The 19,830-nt window shown below is 40.4% G+C and overlaps 1 protein-coding gene across 5 annotated transcripts in view; it reads left to right on the forward strand.

Annotated features, from left to right (window-relative positions):
- The first annotated feature begins 14,986 nt into the window (after positions 1-14,986).
- The window catches only part of TMEM135 (transmembrane protein 135), a 274,512-nt gene continuing 269,668 nt past the window's right edge, over positions 14,987-19,830 (forward strand). For 2 of the 5 annotated variants that reach the window (XM_023558535.2, XM_003418551.4), the window contains exon 1: positions 14,987-15,333. In XM_023558535.2, coding sequence (XP_023414303.2) covers positions 15,193-15,333 — 141 coding nt within the window. In that variant the 5' untranslated portion in view covers positions 14,987-15,192. The remainder of the gene's footprint in view (positions 15,334-19,830) is intronic. The other 3 variants (XM_064288810.1, XM_064288806.1, XM_064288808.1) reach the window with 2 other exon arrangements.

Raw genomic sequence — 19,830 nt, forward strand, 5'->3', positions numbered from 1 at the left:
AATAACCTGAAGAAGAAATGAGATGGGCATATTACAACAGACCCAACTGAAATTAAAAGAATCATATCAGATTATGATGAAAAATTGTACTCTAACAAATTTTAAAACCTAGAAGAAATGGATGATTTCCTAGACACACGCTACCTACCTAAACTAATACAGAGGTAGAACAACTAAATAGACCCATAAAAAAAGGAGAGATTGAAAAGGTAATCAAAAAACTCCCAACAAAAAGAAGCCCTGGCCCGGACGACTTTCCTGCAGAGTTCTACCAAACTTTCAGAGAAGAGTTAACACCACTACTACTGAGGGTATTTCATAGCATAGAAAAGGATGGGATACTACCAAAATGCATTCTAGGAAGACACCATATCCCTGATACCAAAACCAGGTAAAGAAACCACAAGAAAAGAAAATTAGAGACCTGTATCCCTCATGAACTTGGGTGCAAAAACTCTCAACAAAATTCTAGCCAATAGAATTCAACAATATATCAAAAAAATAATTCACCATGACCAAGTGGGATTCATACCAGATATGCAGGGATGGTTCAAGATTAGAAAAACAGTTAACGTAATCCACCACATAAATAAAACAAAAGACAAGAATCACATGATTTTATCAATTGATGCAGAAAAGGCATTTGACAAAATTCAACACCCATTCATGATGAAAACTCTCAGCAAAATAGGAATAGAGGGAAAATTCCTAAACATAATAAAGGGCATTTATGCAAAGCCAACAGCCAACATTGTCCTAAATGGAGAGATCCTGAAAACATTCACCCTGAGAATGGGAACCAGAAAAGGATGCACTTTATCACTGCTCTTGTTCAACATTTTGCTGGAGGTCCTAGCCAGGGCAATTAAGCTAGATGAAAGAAATAAAGGGCATCCAGGTTGGCAAGGAAGAAATAAAATTATCTCTATTTGCAGACGACATGATCTTATACACAGAAAAGCCTGAGGAATCCTCAAGAAAACTAGTGAAACTAATAGAAGAGTTCAGCAGAGTATCGGGATACAAGATGAACATACAAAAATCAGTTGGATTCCTCTGCGCCAACAAAAAGAAAATCGAAGAAGAAATCACCAAATCAATACCATTTACAGTAGCCCCCAAGAAGATAAAATGCTTAGGAATAAATCCTACCAGAGAGGTAAAAGACTTATACAAAGAAAACTACAATACACTTCTGCAAGAAACCAAAAGAGACCTACATAAGTGGAAAAACATACCTTGCTCATGGATAGGAAGACAACATTATAAAAATGTCTATTCTACCAAAAGACATCTGTACATTTAATGCAATTCTGATCCAAATCCCAACAACATTCTTTAATAAGATGGAGAAACAAATCACTGACTTCATATGGAAGGGAAAGAGGCCCCGGAAAAATAAGGCGTTACTGAAAAAGAAGAACACAGTGGGAGGCCTCATTCTACTTCATTTTAGAACCTATTATACCGCCACAGTAGTCAAAACAGCCTGGTACTGGTGCAACAACATATACATAGACCAATGGAACAAATTGAGAATCCAGACATAAATCCATCCACATATGAGCAGCTGATACTTGACAAAGGCCCCAAAACAGTTAAATGGGGAAAAGACAGTCTTTTTAACAAATGGTGTTGGTATAAGTGGATATCCACCTGCAAAAAAATGAAACAAGACCATCACCTTGCTCCATGCACAAAAATGAGCTCAAAATGTATCAAAGACCTAAATATAAAATCTAAAACGATAAAGATCATGCAAGAAAAAATAGGGAAAAGGTTAGGAGCCCTAATACATGGCATAAACAATATACAAAACATTACTAACAATGCAGAAGAAAAACTAGATAACTGGGAGCTCCTAAAAATCAAACACCTATGCTCATCCAAAGACTTCACCAAAAGAGTAAAAAGATTACCTACAGACTGGGAAAAAGTTTTTAGCTATGAGATTTCTGATCAGTGCCTGATCTCTGAAATCTACATGATACTGCAAAAACTCAACTGCAAAAAGACAAATAACCCAATTTAAAAATGGGCAAAAGATATGAACAGACACTTCACTAAAGAAGACATTCAGGCAGCTAACAGATACATGAGAAAATGCTCATGATCATTAGCTATTAGAGAAATGCAAATCAAAACTACAATGAGATTCCATCTCACTCCAACAAGGCTGGCATTAATCCAAAAAGCACAAAACAACAAATGTTGAAGAGGCTGTGGAGAGACTGGAACCCTTATACACTGCTGGTGGGAATGTCAAATGGTACAACCACTTTGGAAATCGATTTGGAGCATCCTTAAAAAGCTAGAAATAGAACTACCATATGATCCAGCAATCCCACTCCTTGAAATATATCCTAGAGAAATAAGAGCCTTAACACAAACGGATATATGCACACCCATGCTCATTGCAGCACTGTTTACAATAGCAAAAAGATGGAAGCAACCAAGGTGCCCATCAACAGATGAATGGATAAATAAATTATGGTATATTCACACAATGGAATACTACAAACCGATAAAGAACAGTGACGAATCTGTGAAACATTTCATGACATGGGGGAATCTGGAAGACATTAATTATGCTGAGTGAAATTAGTCAGTTGCAAAAGGACAAATATTGTGTAAGACCACTATTATAAGAACTCAAGAAATAGTTGAAACAGAGAAGAAAATATTCTTTGATGGTTACAAGAGGGGGGATGGAGGGAGGGTGGGAGAGGAGTATTCACTAATTAGATAAGAACTACTTTAGGTGATGAGAAAGACTACACACAATACAGAGGAGGTCAACACAACTGGACTAAACGAAAGCAAAGAAGTTTCCAGAATAAACTGAATGCTTTGAAGGCCAGTGTAGCAGGGGTAGGGGTTTGGTGACCATGGTTTCAGGGGACATCTAAGTCAATTGGCATAATAAAATCTATTAAGAAAACATTCTGCATCCCACCTTGGGGAGAGGTGTCTGGAGTCTTAAATGCTAGCAAGCGGCCATCTAAGATGCATCAGTTGGTCTCAACCCACCTGGATCAAAGGAGAATGAAGAACACCAAGGACACAAGGTAATTACGAGCCGAAGAGGCAGAAAGGACCACATAAGCCAGAGACTACATCAGCGTGAGACCAGAAGAGCTGGATGGTGCCTGGCTACAACTGTTGACTGCCCTGACAGGGAATGCAACAGAAAACCCCTGAGGGAGCAGGAGAGCAGTGGGATACAAACCCCAAATTCTCATAAAAAGACCAAACTTAGTGGTCTGACTGAGGCTAGAAGGACCCTGGTGGTCATGGCCCCCAGTCCTTCTGCTGGCCCAGGACAGGAACCATTCCCAAAGCCAACTCTTCAGACATGGGTTGGACTGGACAATGGGTTGGAGAGGGATGCTGGTGAGGAGTGAGCTTCTTGGATCAGGTGGACACTTAAGACTATGTTGGCATCTCCTCCCTGGAGGGGAGATGGGAGGGATACAGGGGGTTAGAAGCTGGTGAAATGGACATGAAAAGAGAGAGTGGAGGGAGGGAGCGGGCTGCCTCATTAGGGGGAGAGCAACTGGGAGTATGTAGCAAGGTGTGTATAAGTTTTTGTGTGAGAGACTGACTTGATTTGTAAACTTTCACTTAAAAAAAAAAAAGTACACTAAAAATAAAACAAAACAAAAACCCATTGCTATCGAGTCAATTCTGACTCATAGTGACCCTATAGGACACAGTAGGACAGCCCTATAGGGTTTCCAAGGAGCAGCTGGTGGATTTGAACTGCTAACATTTGGATAGCAGCTGAGCTCTTAACCACTGTGCCAAGTAGAGTGAGGTTAAAAAATGATACATCTAAAAAAAAAAAAAAGATACATCTAGACATATAAAAATTCAGAACAATTAGCTCTCATGACCTAAAAACAAATTCTGGCGAGTAAAAAATTAATCTAGAAGGAAATATTGGAATGCTAATTTAATGTACACTTGTTGGGAAAACTATATACACCTACTCCTCACTTATCGTCTATCTCATTAGCCAACATTTCACAGTTAGAACAGTAAAACAATCTATTTAAATCATCTTAAAGCCAGGTAAGGACCCTCGTGATTTGAGTGAGCAAGTACCTCCCTTCTGAGCCCCAAGTCCAAGATCACTCTCATACCTCTTCGCCCAAATCCCTTTTTGTGTTGTGTTCTCCTACATGTGTACCAAATACTTTTTATTCTTTAAACAAGGAGCTCACTCTATATAAAATAGTTTGTGCTTTTTTTTTTAATTCAAGGAATATCATCAACATCCTTCCACATCAGCACATCCAGATCTACCTTATTTTTTTTTACTGTTTGTATTCCACAGTATAAGCTGGACTATATGAAGAAGAATGGGGCATCAGGATTGGAGGAAGGCTCATTAATAACCTGCGTTATGCAGATGACACAACCTTGCTTGCTGAAAGTGAAGAGGATTTGAAGCACTTACTGATGAAGATCAAAGACCACAGCCTTCCGTATGGATTACACCTCAGCAGAAAGAAAATAAAAGTCCCACAACAGGTCAAATAAACAACATCATGATAAATGGATAAAAGATTGACGTTGTCAAGGATTTCATTTTACTTAGATCCACAGTCGATGCCCATGGAAGCAGCAATCAAGGCATCAAATGATGTATTGCATTGGGCAAATCTGCTGCAGAAGACTCCTTTAAAGTGTTGAAAAGCAAAGATGCCACTTTGAGGACTAAGGTGTGCCTGACCCAAGCCATGATATTTTCAGTTGCCTCATATGCGTGCAAAAGCTGGACAATAAATAAGGAGGACCAAAGAATTGATGCCTTTGTTAGCAAAGAATATTGAATATACTGTGGACTGCCGGAAGAACAAATAAATATGTAGTGGAAGAAGTACAGCCAGAATGCTCCTTGGAAGTGAGGATGGCGAGACTTTGTCTCATGTAGTTTGGACATGTTATCAGAAGAGACCAGTCCCTGGAGAATGACATCATGTTTGGTAAAGTAGAGGATCTGCAAAAGAGAGGTGGACCCTCAATGAGATGTATCGACACAGTGGCTGCAATGATGGGCTCAAGCATAGCAATAATTGTGAGGATGGCGCAGGACAGGGCCGTGCTTTGTTCTGTTGTACATAGGGTCGCTATGAGTTGGAACCAACTAACAACAACAACAAATTCCATAATATGAATGTATCATAATGTGTTTATTTAACCATTCTCCTAACATGGGTATTTAGATTATTTCTAATAATTTTGGTCTTATAACTAATGTTTGGGAAAAAAATTTTTTCACCAATGTCTCTATAGGATACAGATCTAGAATTAGAATTGTTGGGTCCAAAGATATGAACATTTAAAATGTTGGTTAAAAAAAAAATGTTGGTAGATCCTGACAAAATGACTTCTAAAAAGATTGTGCTAATTTAAGGTCAGACTTGAAGCATATATTATACAGTATTTTAAGAAAGAAAATCTGCAAACATGAGAATAGATACAAAACGAAGAGAATTTTGTTGAGTTTAAAAAAAGAGAAAATATGCATTATCTTGAGGACATGTGACAGATGGCTTTGCCCTTCAGAGCATGTGGAAAATAATTTTCCAATAGAGATCACAAACTAATCTGAAAAGAAAATGTGTTAAGGATGTTGTTATTGTTGTTAGGTGCTGTTGTGTCAGTTCCACTCATAGCGACCCTACGTACCGCAGAAAGAAACACTGCCAGGTCCTGCGCCATCCTCACAATTGTTATTACTATTGGTCCCATTGTTGTAGCCACCGTGTCAGTCCATGTCGTTAAGAGGTTTCCTTTTTTGCTCTGACCCTCTGCTTTACCAAGCATGATGTCCTTCTCCAAAGACTGATCCCTCCTGATAACATGTCCAAAGTATGTGAGATGAAGTCTTACCATCCTTGCTTCAAAGGAGCACTCTGGCTCTACTTCTTCCAAGATAGATTTTTTCATTCTTTGGGAGTCCGTGATATATTCAATATTCTTGGCCAACACCATAATTCAAAGGCATCAGTTTTTATTTAGTCTTCCTTATTCATTGTCCAGCTTTCACATGTATATGAGGCGATCGAAAACATCATGGCTTGGATCAGGTGCACCTTAGTCCTTAAAGTGACATCCTTGCTTTTTAACACTTTAAAGAGATCTTTTGCAGCAGATTTGCTCACCGCAATGCATCGTTTGATTTCTTAACTGCTGCTTCCGTGGGTGTTGATTGTGAATCCAAGTAAAAGGAAATCCTTGACTTCAATCTTTTCTCTGTTTATTATATTGCTTATTGGTCCAATTGGTAAGGATAAAAAAAAATAGAACACTGCAATTATCCAGTTAGGTTTTATTCTGTTAAAAGCAGATCATCAAATAAATTATTGCAGATAATTTCATCTTTCATAATGTAATCCTAATGAGGAAAACTGCTCTGGATTTGATTCTAACTATCATGAATACTGATTTGCACTGTGAGAGTTACAAGATCCTTGATTAAAAGTATCTGTATTATCTTAGGATTTGTAATATGCAAAAATGTGACCGCTCGGTATGTTTAGTCATATACTTAAGACTTTGCGGAAAGAGATATTGAAAATTTTAGAGAGAGAACAAATATAAATGGCCCATTACTTGAGTCTCCAAATGAGAATATAACAGTAGAGTGTGACCATAGAGTTTTAACTGTAAAGGTATTTTTTTTGTTTGTTTCGCTAATTCGGCAACTGAGTATATTTATGTACTAGATACTGGGTTAGGCACCAACGACACTGTATCTATTTTGAAGGAAGTTGTAGTTCTGTGGAACTTAATGCATTTGACATATACTAATTCTCTAAATTACTTTAAAGCAAAAATGTATCTCCATTTTGCAAGTAGGTAATAACGGTTGTAGAGAGGGAAACAATAGTATTTATTTTAAAAGATTATATCTACAACCTACTGTGAGCACCATCTGATACACAAAAAAAATACAAGAGATGATCCGGGTTATACTTTCGAAGCACATGTAGTTAAGTTCCAGAATTTCAAAAAAAAAAAAATTGTTTAAAAAAAGCAGCACGACCATCACAGACAAAATCAAATGCTGGCACTGTAAGTCATGCATAGACTTGCAAAGGACTTGTGCAATGTTAGAAAAAGGGGCACACAGTCAAGGAAGGAGGCGTATGAGTAGCATCCAGGGGTGGATGACCCAATAAGCAAGGTAAACACGGGTTTACTTACTAATCCGAAGTGAACAATTTCATGATAAATTCTGTGAAATAGGATGTTATGTAATTTGGACATTGTATGAACGCCATATTATAAACAGGCAGTCCCATACAATCCATAGGTAAATCCCGAAAAAGCCTGAGCGCTGTATCCACTGGATATAGGAGGCCGGCCTTGCTGGGTGTGCAGTTGGGCTGGGCAGGGCAGGGCTGCGCCTGCAGCCAGATGGGAGTTTGTGCAGGTCGGGTGTGGGGTGGGGGTGGGGGTGGCTTTGGGATTGGGCTGCTGCCGGTTGCTGGGGCTGGGAGCGTGGCTGCTGGGTGTCTCTTACTGTGGCTGCGTCCTGATTATGTGCAGCCGCCACTGGGAGCCAGGAGCCCGCCAGCGTGAGCGCCTTGGCCCAGCTGGTGCTGCCAGGACCAGCGGCAGCAGCAGAGGAGCCAGGGGCAGATGCTGCATTGCACTCCGTAAAAGAATGCTGGGCAGGTGAATGAGCCCGGAGAAGGGAAGAAGAAGGCAGAGAAGGAGGTGCTGTGGGGATTGGGATGTGCTGTGGAGCCCCTCTGCTCCTTCACTCTGGGGATTTGGGGTCTTTAAAACCATTGTCATTATTAGGTGCCATCCAGTGGGTTCCAACTCATAGTGACCCTATGTACGACAGAATGCTACACTGCCTGGTCTTGCACTATCTCCACAATCATTGCTGTGCTTGCAGCCACTGTGTCAATCCATCTCATTAAGGGTTTTCCTCTCTTTTGCTGATCCTCTACTTTTCTAAGCACGATATCATTCTCCAGGGACTGATCCTTCCTGGTAATATATCCAAAGTACGTGAGACAAAGTCTCACCATCCTTGCTTCCAAGGAGCACTCTGGCTGTACTTCTTCCAAGACAGATTTGTTTGTTCTTCTGGCAGTCCTTGGTATATTCAGTGATCTTCGCCAACACCACAGCTCAAAGGCATCAATTATTTGGGCCTTCCTTATTCATTGTCCAGCTTTCACATTAATGTGAGGTGATTGAAAATACTATGGCTTGGGTCAGGCACACCTTAGTCCTCAAAGTGACATTTTTGCTTTTTAAAGAGATCTTTTGCAGCAGATTTGCCTGGTACAATACATTGTTTGATTTCTTGACTGCAGCTTCCATGGGCATTGATTGTGGATCCAAGTAAAATGAAATCCTCGGCAACTTCAATCTTTTTTCAGTTTATCATGATGTTGCTTGTTGGTCCAGTTGTGAGGGTTTTTGTTTTCTTTATGTTGAGCTGTAATCCATACTGGATGCTGTGGTCTTTGATTTTCATCAGTAAGTGCTTCAATTCCTCTTCACTTTCAGCAAGCAAGGTTGTGTCTTCTGCACCATGCAGGTTGTTAATGAGTCTTCCTCCAATCTTGATGGCCCATTCTTCTTCATGTAGTTGGCGTTCTTGGATTATTTGCTCAGTATACAGCTTGAATAAGTATGGTAAAAGGATACAACCTTGACATACATCTTTTCTGATTTTAAACCACACAGTATCCCCTTGTTCTCTTAGAACAACTACCTCTAGGTCTATGTACAGGTTCCACATGAGAAAAATTAAGTGTTCTGGAACTCCCATTCTTTGAAATGTTATCCATAATTTGTTATGATCCACACAGTCAAATGCTTTTGTATAATCAATAAAACACAGGTAAAACCATTAGGGGGAAATAATAAGCAAAAAGAAAGCTGCTTTCCCTTAAAACAAAACAAAACAAAAAACACTTACGGGACCACGGACATATATGCGGTTGGACGTTGCCCAAACTGACATTAAGTGACGCATACCTGTATGTACCTGTCCCACAATCTAGCAGTTCCACTCCTAGGTGTATGCCCAGAAAAATGAAAGCAAATATCTACAAAAATATAAGTAAAAGAATGTTCGTAGCAGCTTTATTCGTAATTGCCCCAAACTTGTAAAAATCCATTATCTATTAACAGTAGAATGGAAAAATCATGCTGTATTCATGTGATAGGACATTACACAGCAAGAAAAATAAATGAACTGCTGCCATACACAACGACATGCACAAAATCTTGAGTGAAAGAAGCTAGACATAAAAGTGTATTTATTGTAAACTTCTGTTTATGTAGATTTCAGAAACAGGCAAAAGGAAACTATGATGATAATAGTCAAAATAGTGGTTAATATCTATTTGTGCATATATTAAGTGGGAAGGGGTGCAAGAGACCATTCTGGGGTGCTGGAAACATTGTTTTTCTTCATCTGGATAGGAGTTTCAGGAGTGTGTACAAATGTGAAAATTTATCAAGTTGTACACTTACATTGTATGCATATCACTGTATACAAAAACAAAAACTGAGCATAAAAAAGGCACCACCCCACCCAAAAAAACTAGAAAAGCAAGTTCCTGAAAATGGAGGAACCTGTATCCCGAGAAACTACGTAGAGGAAATCACCCGGAAGGGTTGGCTAACCTACTTTGGACTTTGCGTGAACACTAAACAAACCTTTATTATTTTAAGCCTCTGAGATTTAGAGGTTTCTTTGATATCTCAACATAGCCTAACCTTTCTTGTCTAATACAGTATTCATTACCCTGGAATTTAGTATAATTCAAACTCTGGCCTACAAACTGGAAGGGTCAGAAACCTGGTTGTGTTAGTACCACAAAGGAGGATCTGTCTCTCACAGGTCAAGTGACCCAAAACAAATTTATATATGTAAATCAGAATGCCTATATATAATCATATTGGCATATAATATAATACTGATATATAAATCAGAATGCCAATTTATGAAATGACAGGGAGAAGAAAACTCTCACACAAATTAGAAAATCTGTGTTACCAGGATTAAGCCCATTCTCTAACTCAAAAAAAATTTTTTTTTTTTTTTTCTAACTCAAGACAGACTTTTATGGAAAGCCAAACCATAATAAACACTGGCTTGGTGCATCTGTCCTCAGAAAAAGGACACTAGATGAATTAAATCTTTAATGACATACTTTCAAGACATGTGTGAATCGATTTTAATAGTAGAGACAGTTTTGTCAATGAGTTCACAATACCTGAGGTATCTGGGCTGCAGTTTCTACCCACTTAGGTATATGCCTGAATTTCTTCAGTGGCTCTTCCCTTTTTTTATTATTGTAGTATAGATGAAGGTTTATAGAACAAAGTAGCTTCTCATTAAACAATTAGTACACATATTGTTTTGTAACACTAGTTACCAACCCCACGACACGTCAATCTCCCCCTTCTCAACCTTGGGTTCCCTATTACCAGCTTTCTTGTCCCCTCCTGCCTTGTAGTCTTTGTCCCTGGACTGGTGTACCCCTTTAGTTTCATTTTGTTTTATGGGTCTGTCCAATCTCTGGCTGAAGGGTGAACTTCATTACTAAAGGAGTGACTTCATTACTAAGCTAAAAGGGTGGCCGGGGGCCAAAGTCTCGGGGTTTCTTCAGTCTCTGTCAGGCCAGTAAGTCTGGTCTTTTTTTGTGAGTTAGAATTTTGTTCTACATTTTTCTCCAGCTCTGCCTGGGACCCTCTATTGTGATGCGTGTCACAGCAGTCAGTGGTGGTAGCTGGGAACCATCATGTTGTCCTGGATTCAGTCTGGTGGAAGCCATGGTAGTTGTAGTCCATTAGTCCTTTGGACTAATCTTTTCCTTGTGTGTTTAGTTTTCTTTATTCTCCCTTGCTCCTGAAGGGGTGAGACCAGTGGAGTATTTTAGATGACTCAGAGGCTTTTAAGACCCCAGGTTCTACTCACCGAAGTGGAACGTAGAACATTTTCTTTATAAACTATGCTATGCCAGCTGAGCTAGATGTTCACCGAGATTGTGGTCGCCATAGCCCTTAGCCCAGTAACTTGGTCCCTCAGGGAGTTTGGATGTGTCTATGGAGTTTCCATGACCTCTCCTTGGACAAGTTGTGCTGGCTTCACCAGTATTGTGAACTGTCTTACCCTTCACCAAAGTTACCACTTACCTATTGTCTATTTAGTGTTTTTACTTCCTCACCCCTCCCCTCCCTCATAACTATCAAAGATTGTTTCTTTTTCTGTGTAAATCTTTTCATGAGTTTTTATTATTTATCTCATACAATATTTTTCCTTTTGTGATGACTTATTTTACCCAGGATAATGCCCTCCAGATTCATCCATGTTGTGAGATGCTTTGCAGATTCATCATTGTTCTTGATCATTGCACAGTACTCCATTGTGTGTTTGTACCATAGTTTGTTTATCCATTCATCTGTTGATGGGCATCTAGGTTGTTTCCATTTTTTTGTTATTGTGAACAACGCTGCAATGAACATGGGTATGCAGGTTCTTTTTTGTTTCCAATCCTATCAACACACTTTTCTTCTTTAGATATGTCATTGCATGCAGCCTAATTTTTTAGTCAGATATTGCTGCTCTCTGATGTGGTCCTTTCATACACTTACTCCTATCTGTTTTATGTGGATTATGTACTTTTGTCTCAAAGGATAATCATAAATATTTTACTTTCAAATTTTGTGGTGGGAGTGGTAGGGGTTCAAAGTGAGTAGCAACGGTGTGCTTAACCATAGCTCCCAAGTATTGCTAACATCATCAAATTAGTATAGACATGGGGACTACTTAGGAACATTTGAAAGTGGTTTGTGTAATCCTTGAAGGCTTGAAGGACAGTGAGGAAATTGTTATTTGAGACTGGAGAAAAAGTCTTTCATATTATGTGGCTGAGGAAATTTTACCACGCTGTTGCCCGTTCAAATGGGGAAAACAGACAATATATCTAATGAATTGATGCATTTGGCTAATGGAATTTCCCGGCAGAATGTTCACAGTGCCAATTGATTTTTTTTAAAACTGTGTGCGATAAGGTACAGGTATCAAAATAAATAAATAAACCAAACCCATTGCTGTTGATTCTGACTCCTGGTAACCCCATGTGTCTCAGAGTAGAACTGTGCTTCAGAGGGTTTTCAATGACTGCAATCTTAGGAAGTAGATTGTCAGGCCTTTCTTTTGAGATGCTGCTGGGTGGGTTTGGGCCACTAACCTTTTGGTTAATAGTTGAGAGCAACCTGTTTGTGACATTCAGAAACTGATGAGGAACAATTCAATTTTTAATTAAAATTTGGAGGAAAAATTAAAAACCTAGGACTTTTGGACTACAGAATAAACCTGTTTTTCATTCCCAGTCTCTCCAGATGGTAAAAGGTTCTCAATGTAAGAAATTCTTCTAAAGCAAAGGTAAAATCCAGTGTATAGCTGTAAGACTCTTTGTTAAGAATGTGGAAAGATATAAGGCTGTTCTCCCTAGACTGCCTCAGCTACACAAAAGGGCACTGCTTAGTGGCTCAGGGTTTGGATCGGGTGACCTACTGTCCTTTCCCCACACAAAGTATATGAACATGGCTGAGATTTTGTTAGCCTTCCCAGGCACCATACATCTCAGAAAGTCCTACAACTGGGAGCAGTTCAATTTCAACCAGCAGGCAGCCTTAATTATTAACCTGGCCCTCTAAAAAGTATAGTAAGGGCATTTTCCAACAGCTCCCTGACTCTCAGTCCAAAATGGAAAGTGTCTGTCTCAAAGAGATTTGTAGTTGTGTCTTCTTCCTTGTGGAGTGGATTATAATTTCAAACATTAACCAAAAAACCCAAACCCATTGCTGTCGAGTCAATTCCAACTAATAGCGACCCTATAGAACAGAGTAGAACTGCCCCATAGAGTTTCTGAGGAGTACCTGGTGGATTCAAACTGCCAACCTTTTGGTTAGCAGCCATAGCGCTTAACCAGTATGCCACCAGTGTTTCCAATTCGATACATAAGCTCCCAAAATTTTTAAGAAAAATATATTGGTGGAAGCACTACTTGCTTAGATAGAAAGATCTTATGTATCTCTCAATACAACACTTTTCAATGTTTCTATGGTAAAAATTTATATTTACATTCTAAAAACTATAGTATTTTAAACAAATTGAGGTGTGGAAAAATTTAAAGTTATGTTGCAATGAAAACTGGAATCATATATTGCTATTTTGAAAATCTTGCTTAGTATCAACAAAGGGAATGTGCATCTTGAATGTTGCTGGGATTCAGAAGTATCACAGTGTCATACTTAGTGTGAGCCATACTCTGCCACTGTGCACTTTCCAGATACACATTTCTACCATGATTGTATGTAAAGCTGGACAAGTTAGTTTTGTTAATGCCTCAGCATGAGATCTTAAGAACTCCTCCATTCTTTATCATCAGCATTGAGGTGGGAAACCGCTGGTTGGTGGTTGGGCAGAGCTAAGTTGCCATTTTCCCTCCATCAAGGCTCCAGAGCGACTGCGCCCACCCAACTACTAAGGCATCATGACAGGAGCTGTACACCAACCCTGATGGACCATGCCCCAAACACGCCCTGAAGAAGAGCCCACCCCTGTTCTGTTTCCTCTCCATATATAAATCCCTGTGCCTGTGAATCAGAGAGCCATCTTGGCAGCGGAGCTCCTGGTGAGCTCCTTTGCTTGGTCAACCAAATAAAGTTTTTTTTTTTCTTTCACGTTAGCCCAATTCCTGCCTCGGTATTGCACAGATCAAGATCTGGGGGTCCTGTCACAACATCTTCAAAGCCAGACTCTTACAACAGCAACAATCTTCAGCTTGGTAGCAATCAAAGCCTTTGAACCAGGCCGCAAATTGCTGGATTAGTTTCCTTCATTCACTGTTCATCTCTGTGGAGAGACACTTTGCTTCACTTTGTTGATGAACTCCTCAGTTTTTTTTTTTTAATGAAGAAGTAACATTAAAGGCCCAAGGAACTATCCAGTCATGCCACTGGTTATAGCCAGCCTAAAAGAATAAACGGCCCATGCAGATGTAATGTTGAACATAACCTTTAAACTCAATTGTAGCGTGATGAGAAGTTTTTCTTTAAAAAAAAAATTCTGATTTATCTTATAATATCATATAAACAAATTTACACATGTAACTACTGAATTGTGAGCAAAGCTCCACTTTGCAATTTTTCTTTTTTTTTAAATCTAAAAGCATGTATCACCTCCCCTGAGGATTTATCAAATGCCTTTCAGTTCATGCCAGTTGGTGGGGGGATTCCAGGTAACATCTGCACCAAGCTCACTAGACAAGTTTGAGTTTGAACACACCACTGTTGTCTCTACTATTTGGTTGATGTGACAGGACTGCTCAGTGGCCCAGGGTTTGGACAGGATAACCTACTTCCTTTTTTATATGAACATGGCTGAGATTTTGCAAGCCTTCCCAAGCACCGCTCATCTCAGAAAGTCCTGCAACTGGGAGCAGTTCCATTTCAACCAGCAGGCAGCCTTAGTTATTGCCTGGCACTCTAGGGAAGGGAAGCTGGCAGTTATGGGGAGTGCGTTTGCCCCAGACTGTCCTCTGGCAACCCCCTTCCTCCAGTAGCTCCCAACAAAGACATTTAATCCCTTTCTTCCACTACCCTGAGACCTACTTGGCCGGGCTTTGAGAGGACAGAGACTGGAGTATAATCTGACCTAAGACACCTACCATTGAACAACCACGAGAGCGCTTGCGCTCCACTGTGGGGCACCGCGTGGGGTGGGTAAGCAGACACCGCCAGGGCAGCGCTCCTAGTCCGTGAGGCGCGCTCTCGGGGCTAAGGTTCTTAAATCCCCCACTTCCTTAGCCCTGTCACGTCCTGAGGCGTGGGCGCGCGCTGAGCCCGCGGGAGCCCGCCCCCGGCAGAGGCCGCTTGAGGGAGCGCGCACGCTCCGCCTCTTCCCGCCTCCCGGGTGCGCGTCCCGCCCCCTTGAGCTGGGATACGTCGAGCGCTCAACATCCGAGGACTTTGGCCCCGAGTAACCCTTCTCGCGTGACCTTTACCCTTTATTCCGCACCTCCCTTGGCCGGCCGGGAGGGTGCGCGGCGGTTGGGTGCCAGCTCCCCTGCGCCCCACATCCCTCCCTACACCCCGTTCTCCTCCCTCCTAGCCGCTCCGCGACTCCTAGTCATGGCGGTTTTCAGCAAGTCCATCCCTCATAACTGCTACGAGATCGGCCACACTTGGCAGCCTTCCTGCGGGGTCTCCTTCCTGCAGATCACCGGGGGCGCCCTGGAGGAGTCCCTGAAGATCTATGCCCCTCTGTACTTGGTGAGACCCCTTCAGCCTCTCCCCCAGGTTGAGTTTTGTTTGGAGGGTGGGCTGGGCGGTGCTGTTGGGGTTCCCGAGGGGCCCTGGGGGACGGTTTTATGTCGGTTTCTCACTTTGAAGGGTCGGAGTGTTTTGGGGGGAAGGGATCCCAAATCCTACATGGAGAAAGGGGGAGGGGAATTAGAGGTTTGACCTGTCCTCCAATTTCCTGTTGCTGGAAAGAGGATGGGCTCCCAACTTTAGAATTAAGTTCAGGACACTTAAAAATGTGAATTCAGGGACCTGCTTTATTTTTCCTCTCCCGTCTTGTGATGGAGAGGCGTTTGTAGGTCAGCGAGGCGATGAGAATGGCTTGCAACCTTTCCTCATCTAATTCTTCCTCTTTTTTTTTTAAGGGCCAATTTGACAGTAAGACCCTGTGGTCTCAGATCTGGTCGCAGTTTTGGATGACAGTGTTGTGGCTTGAGGGCTTTGCAAATGTTTTGCACGTTCACGAAATCGACTCCAGTTAGAGATTTTGCTGGTGATTTAAAGGGTAGTTCCAGTCTTTGAATCAATGAAAGTGTTTAGGAGGTCAGACTGCAGGTTCTTTTATGTGTAGGATAATTTAAGTTTGGTGTTTTTAACAGAATATTTGAAACTATATGCAACACTGAAACTATTAAAGAAGCTTTTTCTTAAATGTTCTCAGGTTTTCTTACAGTTACCTTGTCCTTTGTATTAAACACTTATTGTTTGGCTACTGAAATTCATTTATCTTTTTTTTGCCTTATGTAATCTGTGTCCAAAGAACACGGAGATCATATTCTTGTATATTTCTTAAAAGTTTCATTCAGTGTTCAATGGATGGTAATTGATTCTTTTCATTGAAGTGATAAGTTGGATTTACACCCTAATATGCCTGAAAGTGTGTCATGGCCGTATCTAGTACTACATGAAAAGTCTGATAATTTATTACATAGGGAATAGTCTGAGTATTTATTATATAGATAACACAGTAGAACATGGTGACCTGAGATTACAGGCGAGAGTTTCATTTTTATCATGTAGACCAGTGCTGTGATGTGTGTTAGGAATCACCTGGGAATCGAGGGTTCTGATTCAGTAGGGCTGGGTAGAGCCTGAGATTTTGCATTTCTAACAAGCTCCCAGGTAATGTTAATGCTTCTAGTAAAGGCTGATCATAAATTTGATATTGGAGGTGGAAATGGCTGGCCTAATTTTCTATGGCAAAGACCTATGTTTATCTGCTTTTCGACATGAATTTGGCCAGTCTATGGCCCAGTTTTATTACTTTTTTTTAATAGAACATACAAACATTATGTTGTTGTTGATGTAGTCAGCTATACAAAAGGAATGTTCCCACCCTCAGGGGGTTATGATCTGGATGGGGAGAGAGTTTATGCTATGTAATTTCTCCCTTTGAAAATCCATAGCATTTACGCTGTGCTTCTTTTCATTCATTCATTGAACAAGTGCCTGATATTTGCCATATATACAGTTTAGTGGGGGACCTGTACAGGTAATTAGACATTTTAATGGGTATGTTAAGTGGTAGGGGATGTTCAGGAGAGCACAGGAACAAAGGTTCTCCTATTCCAGCAAGGCTTGGTGGGGGTGGGGGTGGGCTCAGGAAAAGCTTAGAGTTTGTATTTTACTATTGTATCTCCAACTAGATTAATGCTTCTTTTTTAATTTTATTTTGACAATTTTTAAGTTTACAATTCAGTGACAATAATTATATTCGCAACATTGTGCAACCATCACCACTATGTAGTTCCACAGCTTTTTCCTGTTCCCAAACAGAAGCTCTGTACTCATTGAGGAATCACACCCCTTTCTCCCTTCCTGCCATCTTCCCATAACCTCTATCCTACTTCTGTCTCTGTGAATTTGCCTAGTCTAGATATTTCATATAAGTCGATTCATATAATATTTGTCCTCTTGTGTTTGGCTTATTTCACATAATAGAATGTTTTCAGGGTTCATCCATATCATAGCATGTAGCAGAACTTCATTTCTTTGTGTGGCTAAGTGATATTCCATTGCATGTATATACCACATTTTGTTTATCAGCTTACCCATTAATGGACATTTGGGTTGTTTTCAACTTTTGGCTACTGTAGATAATGCTGCTATGACCATTTGTGTACAAGTATCTATTTGAGCCCCTGCTTTCAGTTCTTTTGGGTATATACCTAGGAGTGGAATTGCTGGGCCACATGGAGCAGTTCTACTCTGCACACGTGGGGTTGCCACTAGTTAAAATCCGCTCAGTGGCAACTAACAACAGCAACAACATGGTAATTCTGTATTTAACTTTTTGAGAAATCACTAAACAGTTTTCTACAGTGGATATAACAGTTTACATTCCCACCAGCAATGCGTGAGGGGTCTAGGTTCTCCACATCCTGATCAACACTTGTTATTTTCTGTTGTTTTGATAATAGCCATTTCTGTGCCAGTGAAGTGGTATCTCATTGTGGTTTTGATTTACATCTCCGTAACAGTTTTGGGTTTTTAACAGTTCTAGGGGAAACCCTGGTGGCATAGTGGTTAAGTGCTACAGCTGCAAACCAACGGGTCGGCAGTTCAAATTCCACCAGGTGCTCCTTGCAAACTCTATGCGGCGGTTCTGCTCTGTCCTTTTGGGCCGCTATGAGTCGGAATCGACTCGATAGCACTGGGTTTGGTTTGGTTTTTAACAGTCCTACGAGGAAACCCTTGTGGGATAGTGGTTAAGAGTTTGGCTGCTAACCAAAAGGTCGGCAGTTCAAATCCACCAGATGCTCCTTGGAAACCCTATGGGGCAATTCTCTTCTGTCCTATAGGGTTGCTATGGGTCAGAATTGACTCGATGGCAGTGGGTTTGGGTTTTTTTTTTTAACGATTGTGGGGAAGGCACAGAACTGGGTGGCATTTATTTTTGCTGTGCATCAGGTTGCCATGAGTTGGTGGCCAGCTTGATGACAGCTAGCAATGACTAATGATGTTGAATATATTTTTTTACATGCTTATTGACCATCTGTATATCCTTTTTGGAGAAACGTCTGTTTAAGTCCTTCGTCTGTTTTTTAGTTGAATATTTTGCCTTTTTATATTGACTTGTACGAGTTCTTTATAACCAAATCCGTTGCCATCAAGTCAATTCCGACTCATAGCAACCGTATAGTTCTTTATATATTCTGGATATTAAACCGTTATCAGATATATTTTTTCAAATATTTTTACCCATTCTGTAGGTTGTCTTTTCACTTTTTTAAATAATCCTTTGATGCACAAAACTTAATTTTGATGAAGTCCAACTTATCTAGGGCAGGTTCCTTGGAAGAAGTACCATTTGATTTGGACCTTAAATATAGGAATGGATAGACATTGATTCCTGTAGTAGATATTTATGGGACACCTATTCTTAATAGAAGGAGCCCTGGTGGTTCAGTGGTTAAAGCGCTCACCTGCTAGCCAAAAGGTTGGGATTTGAACCCACCAGTCACTCCATGGGAGAAAGATGTGGCAGTCTGCCTCTGTAAAGATTTACAGCCTTGGAAACCCTATGGGACGGTTCTACTCTGTCCTGTATAAAGTTGCTGTGAGTCAGGATCAACTGGATGGCAATGGGTTTGGTTTTGGATTCTTAATAAAGAGGAGGGAGAGTAGTGTGAACCAAGGTAGAAATCTAAATTTTGTAAGAGAAGCAATATGTGTATCAGTTGGCTAAAACAGGGAATTATGAATGATAGCTCCTATTCATTGAGCACTTATGTGCTTAGTCCTTAACATATTCTGTTTTATTTAATCCTTACACAACTTTGTCTATCGTTCTCATTTCATACGTAAGAAAATTGAAGGTTGGAGAGATTAAGAGATTTACAAGACTCAGATCGAGTAAGGGAAAGAGACAGGATTCAGTTCTAGGTCTTTTTGACTCAGAGTCAGACTGAACACCAGGTTAAAGGAGCCATTGTTTTTTTTTTTTGAGCAAAAGGGTTACAAGTACAAAATAGTGCTTTCAGATGATGACTCTAATAGGACTGGGTTGACTGGATTGGAGAGACTGTTTAGGAGTTGATGTGGTAGATTCACCCAGTGGTAGAAAAGAGTCAGAGCTCCTAGGGAATCCCTGCTCTCCAACTTAATACCAGTGTGATCTTGGGAGATTTACGTCACCTCTTTGAACCATAGTCTTTTTAGATTATATGGTAATATTAGATTATACAGGGTTAGTTCCATCACCTCTAGGCTCTGAATAAACATTTAAGCAAGAGTTGGAATTCCTAGGAATAAAAAACAATTTATGGACAGTCTTCAGTTGCCAAAGGCTTGAAAACCTCTGACTGAAGAAATCAATTCAGTGATATGGATTGAGTTTTTTTAAGGCAGTGGTTTAGCAGGTTTCCTAGAGAAAATGAGAGAAACCAAACACGAGACTTTTCAGAGTTTGTGGTAATGGGCAGTTGTTTTTGTTTTTTTATTAAAAACAAACAAACCAAAAGCCAA

Source organism: Loxodonta africana, chromosome 7 (assembly GCF_030014295.1).
Source record: "Loxodonta africana isolate mLoxAfr1 chromosome 7, mLoxAfr1.hap2, whole genome shotgun sequence".
In the NCBI taxonomy this organism is placed as follows: domain Eukaryota; kingdom Metazoa; phylum Chordata; class Mammalia; order Proboscidea; family Elephantidae; genus Loxodonta; species Loxodonta africana.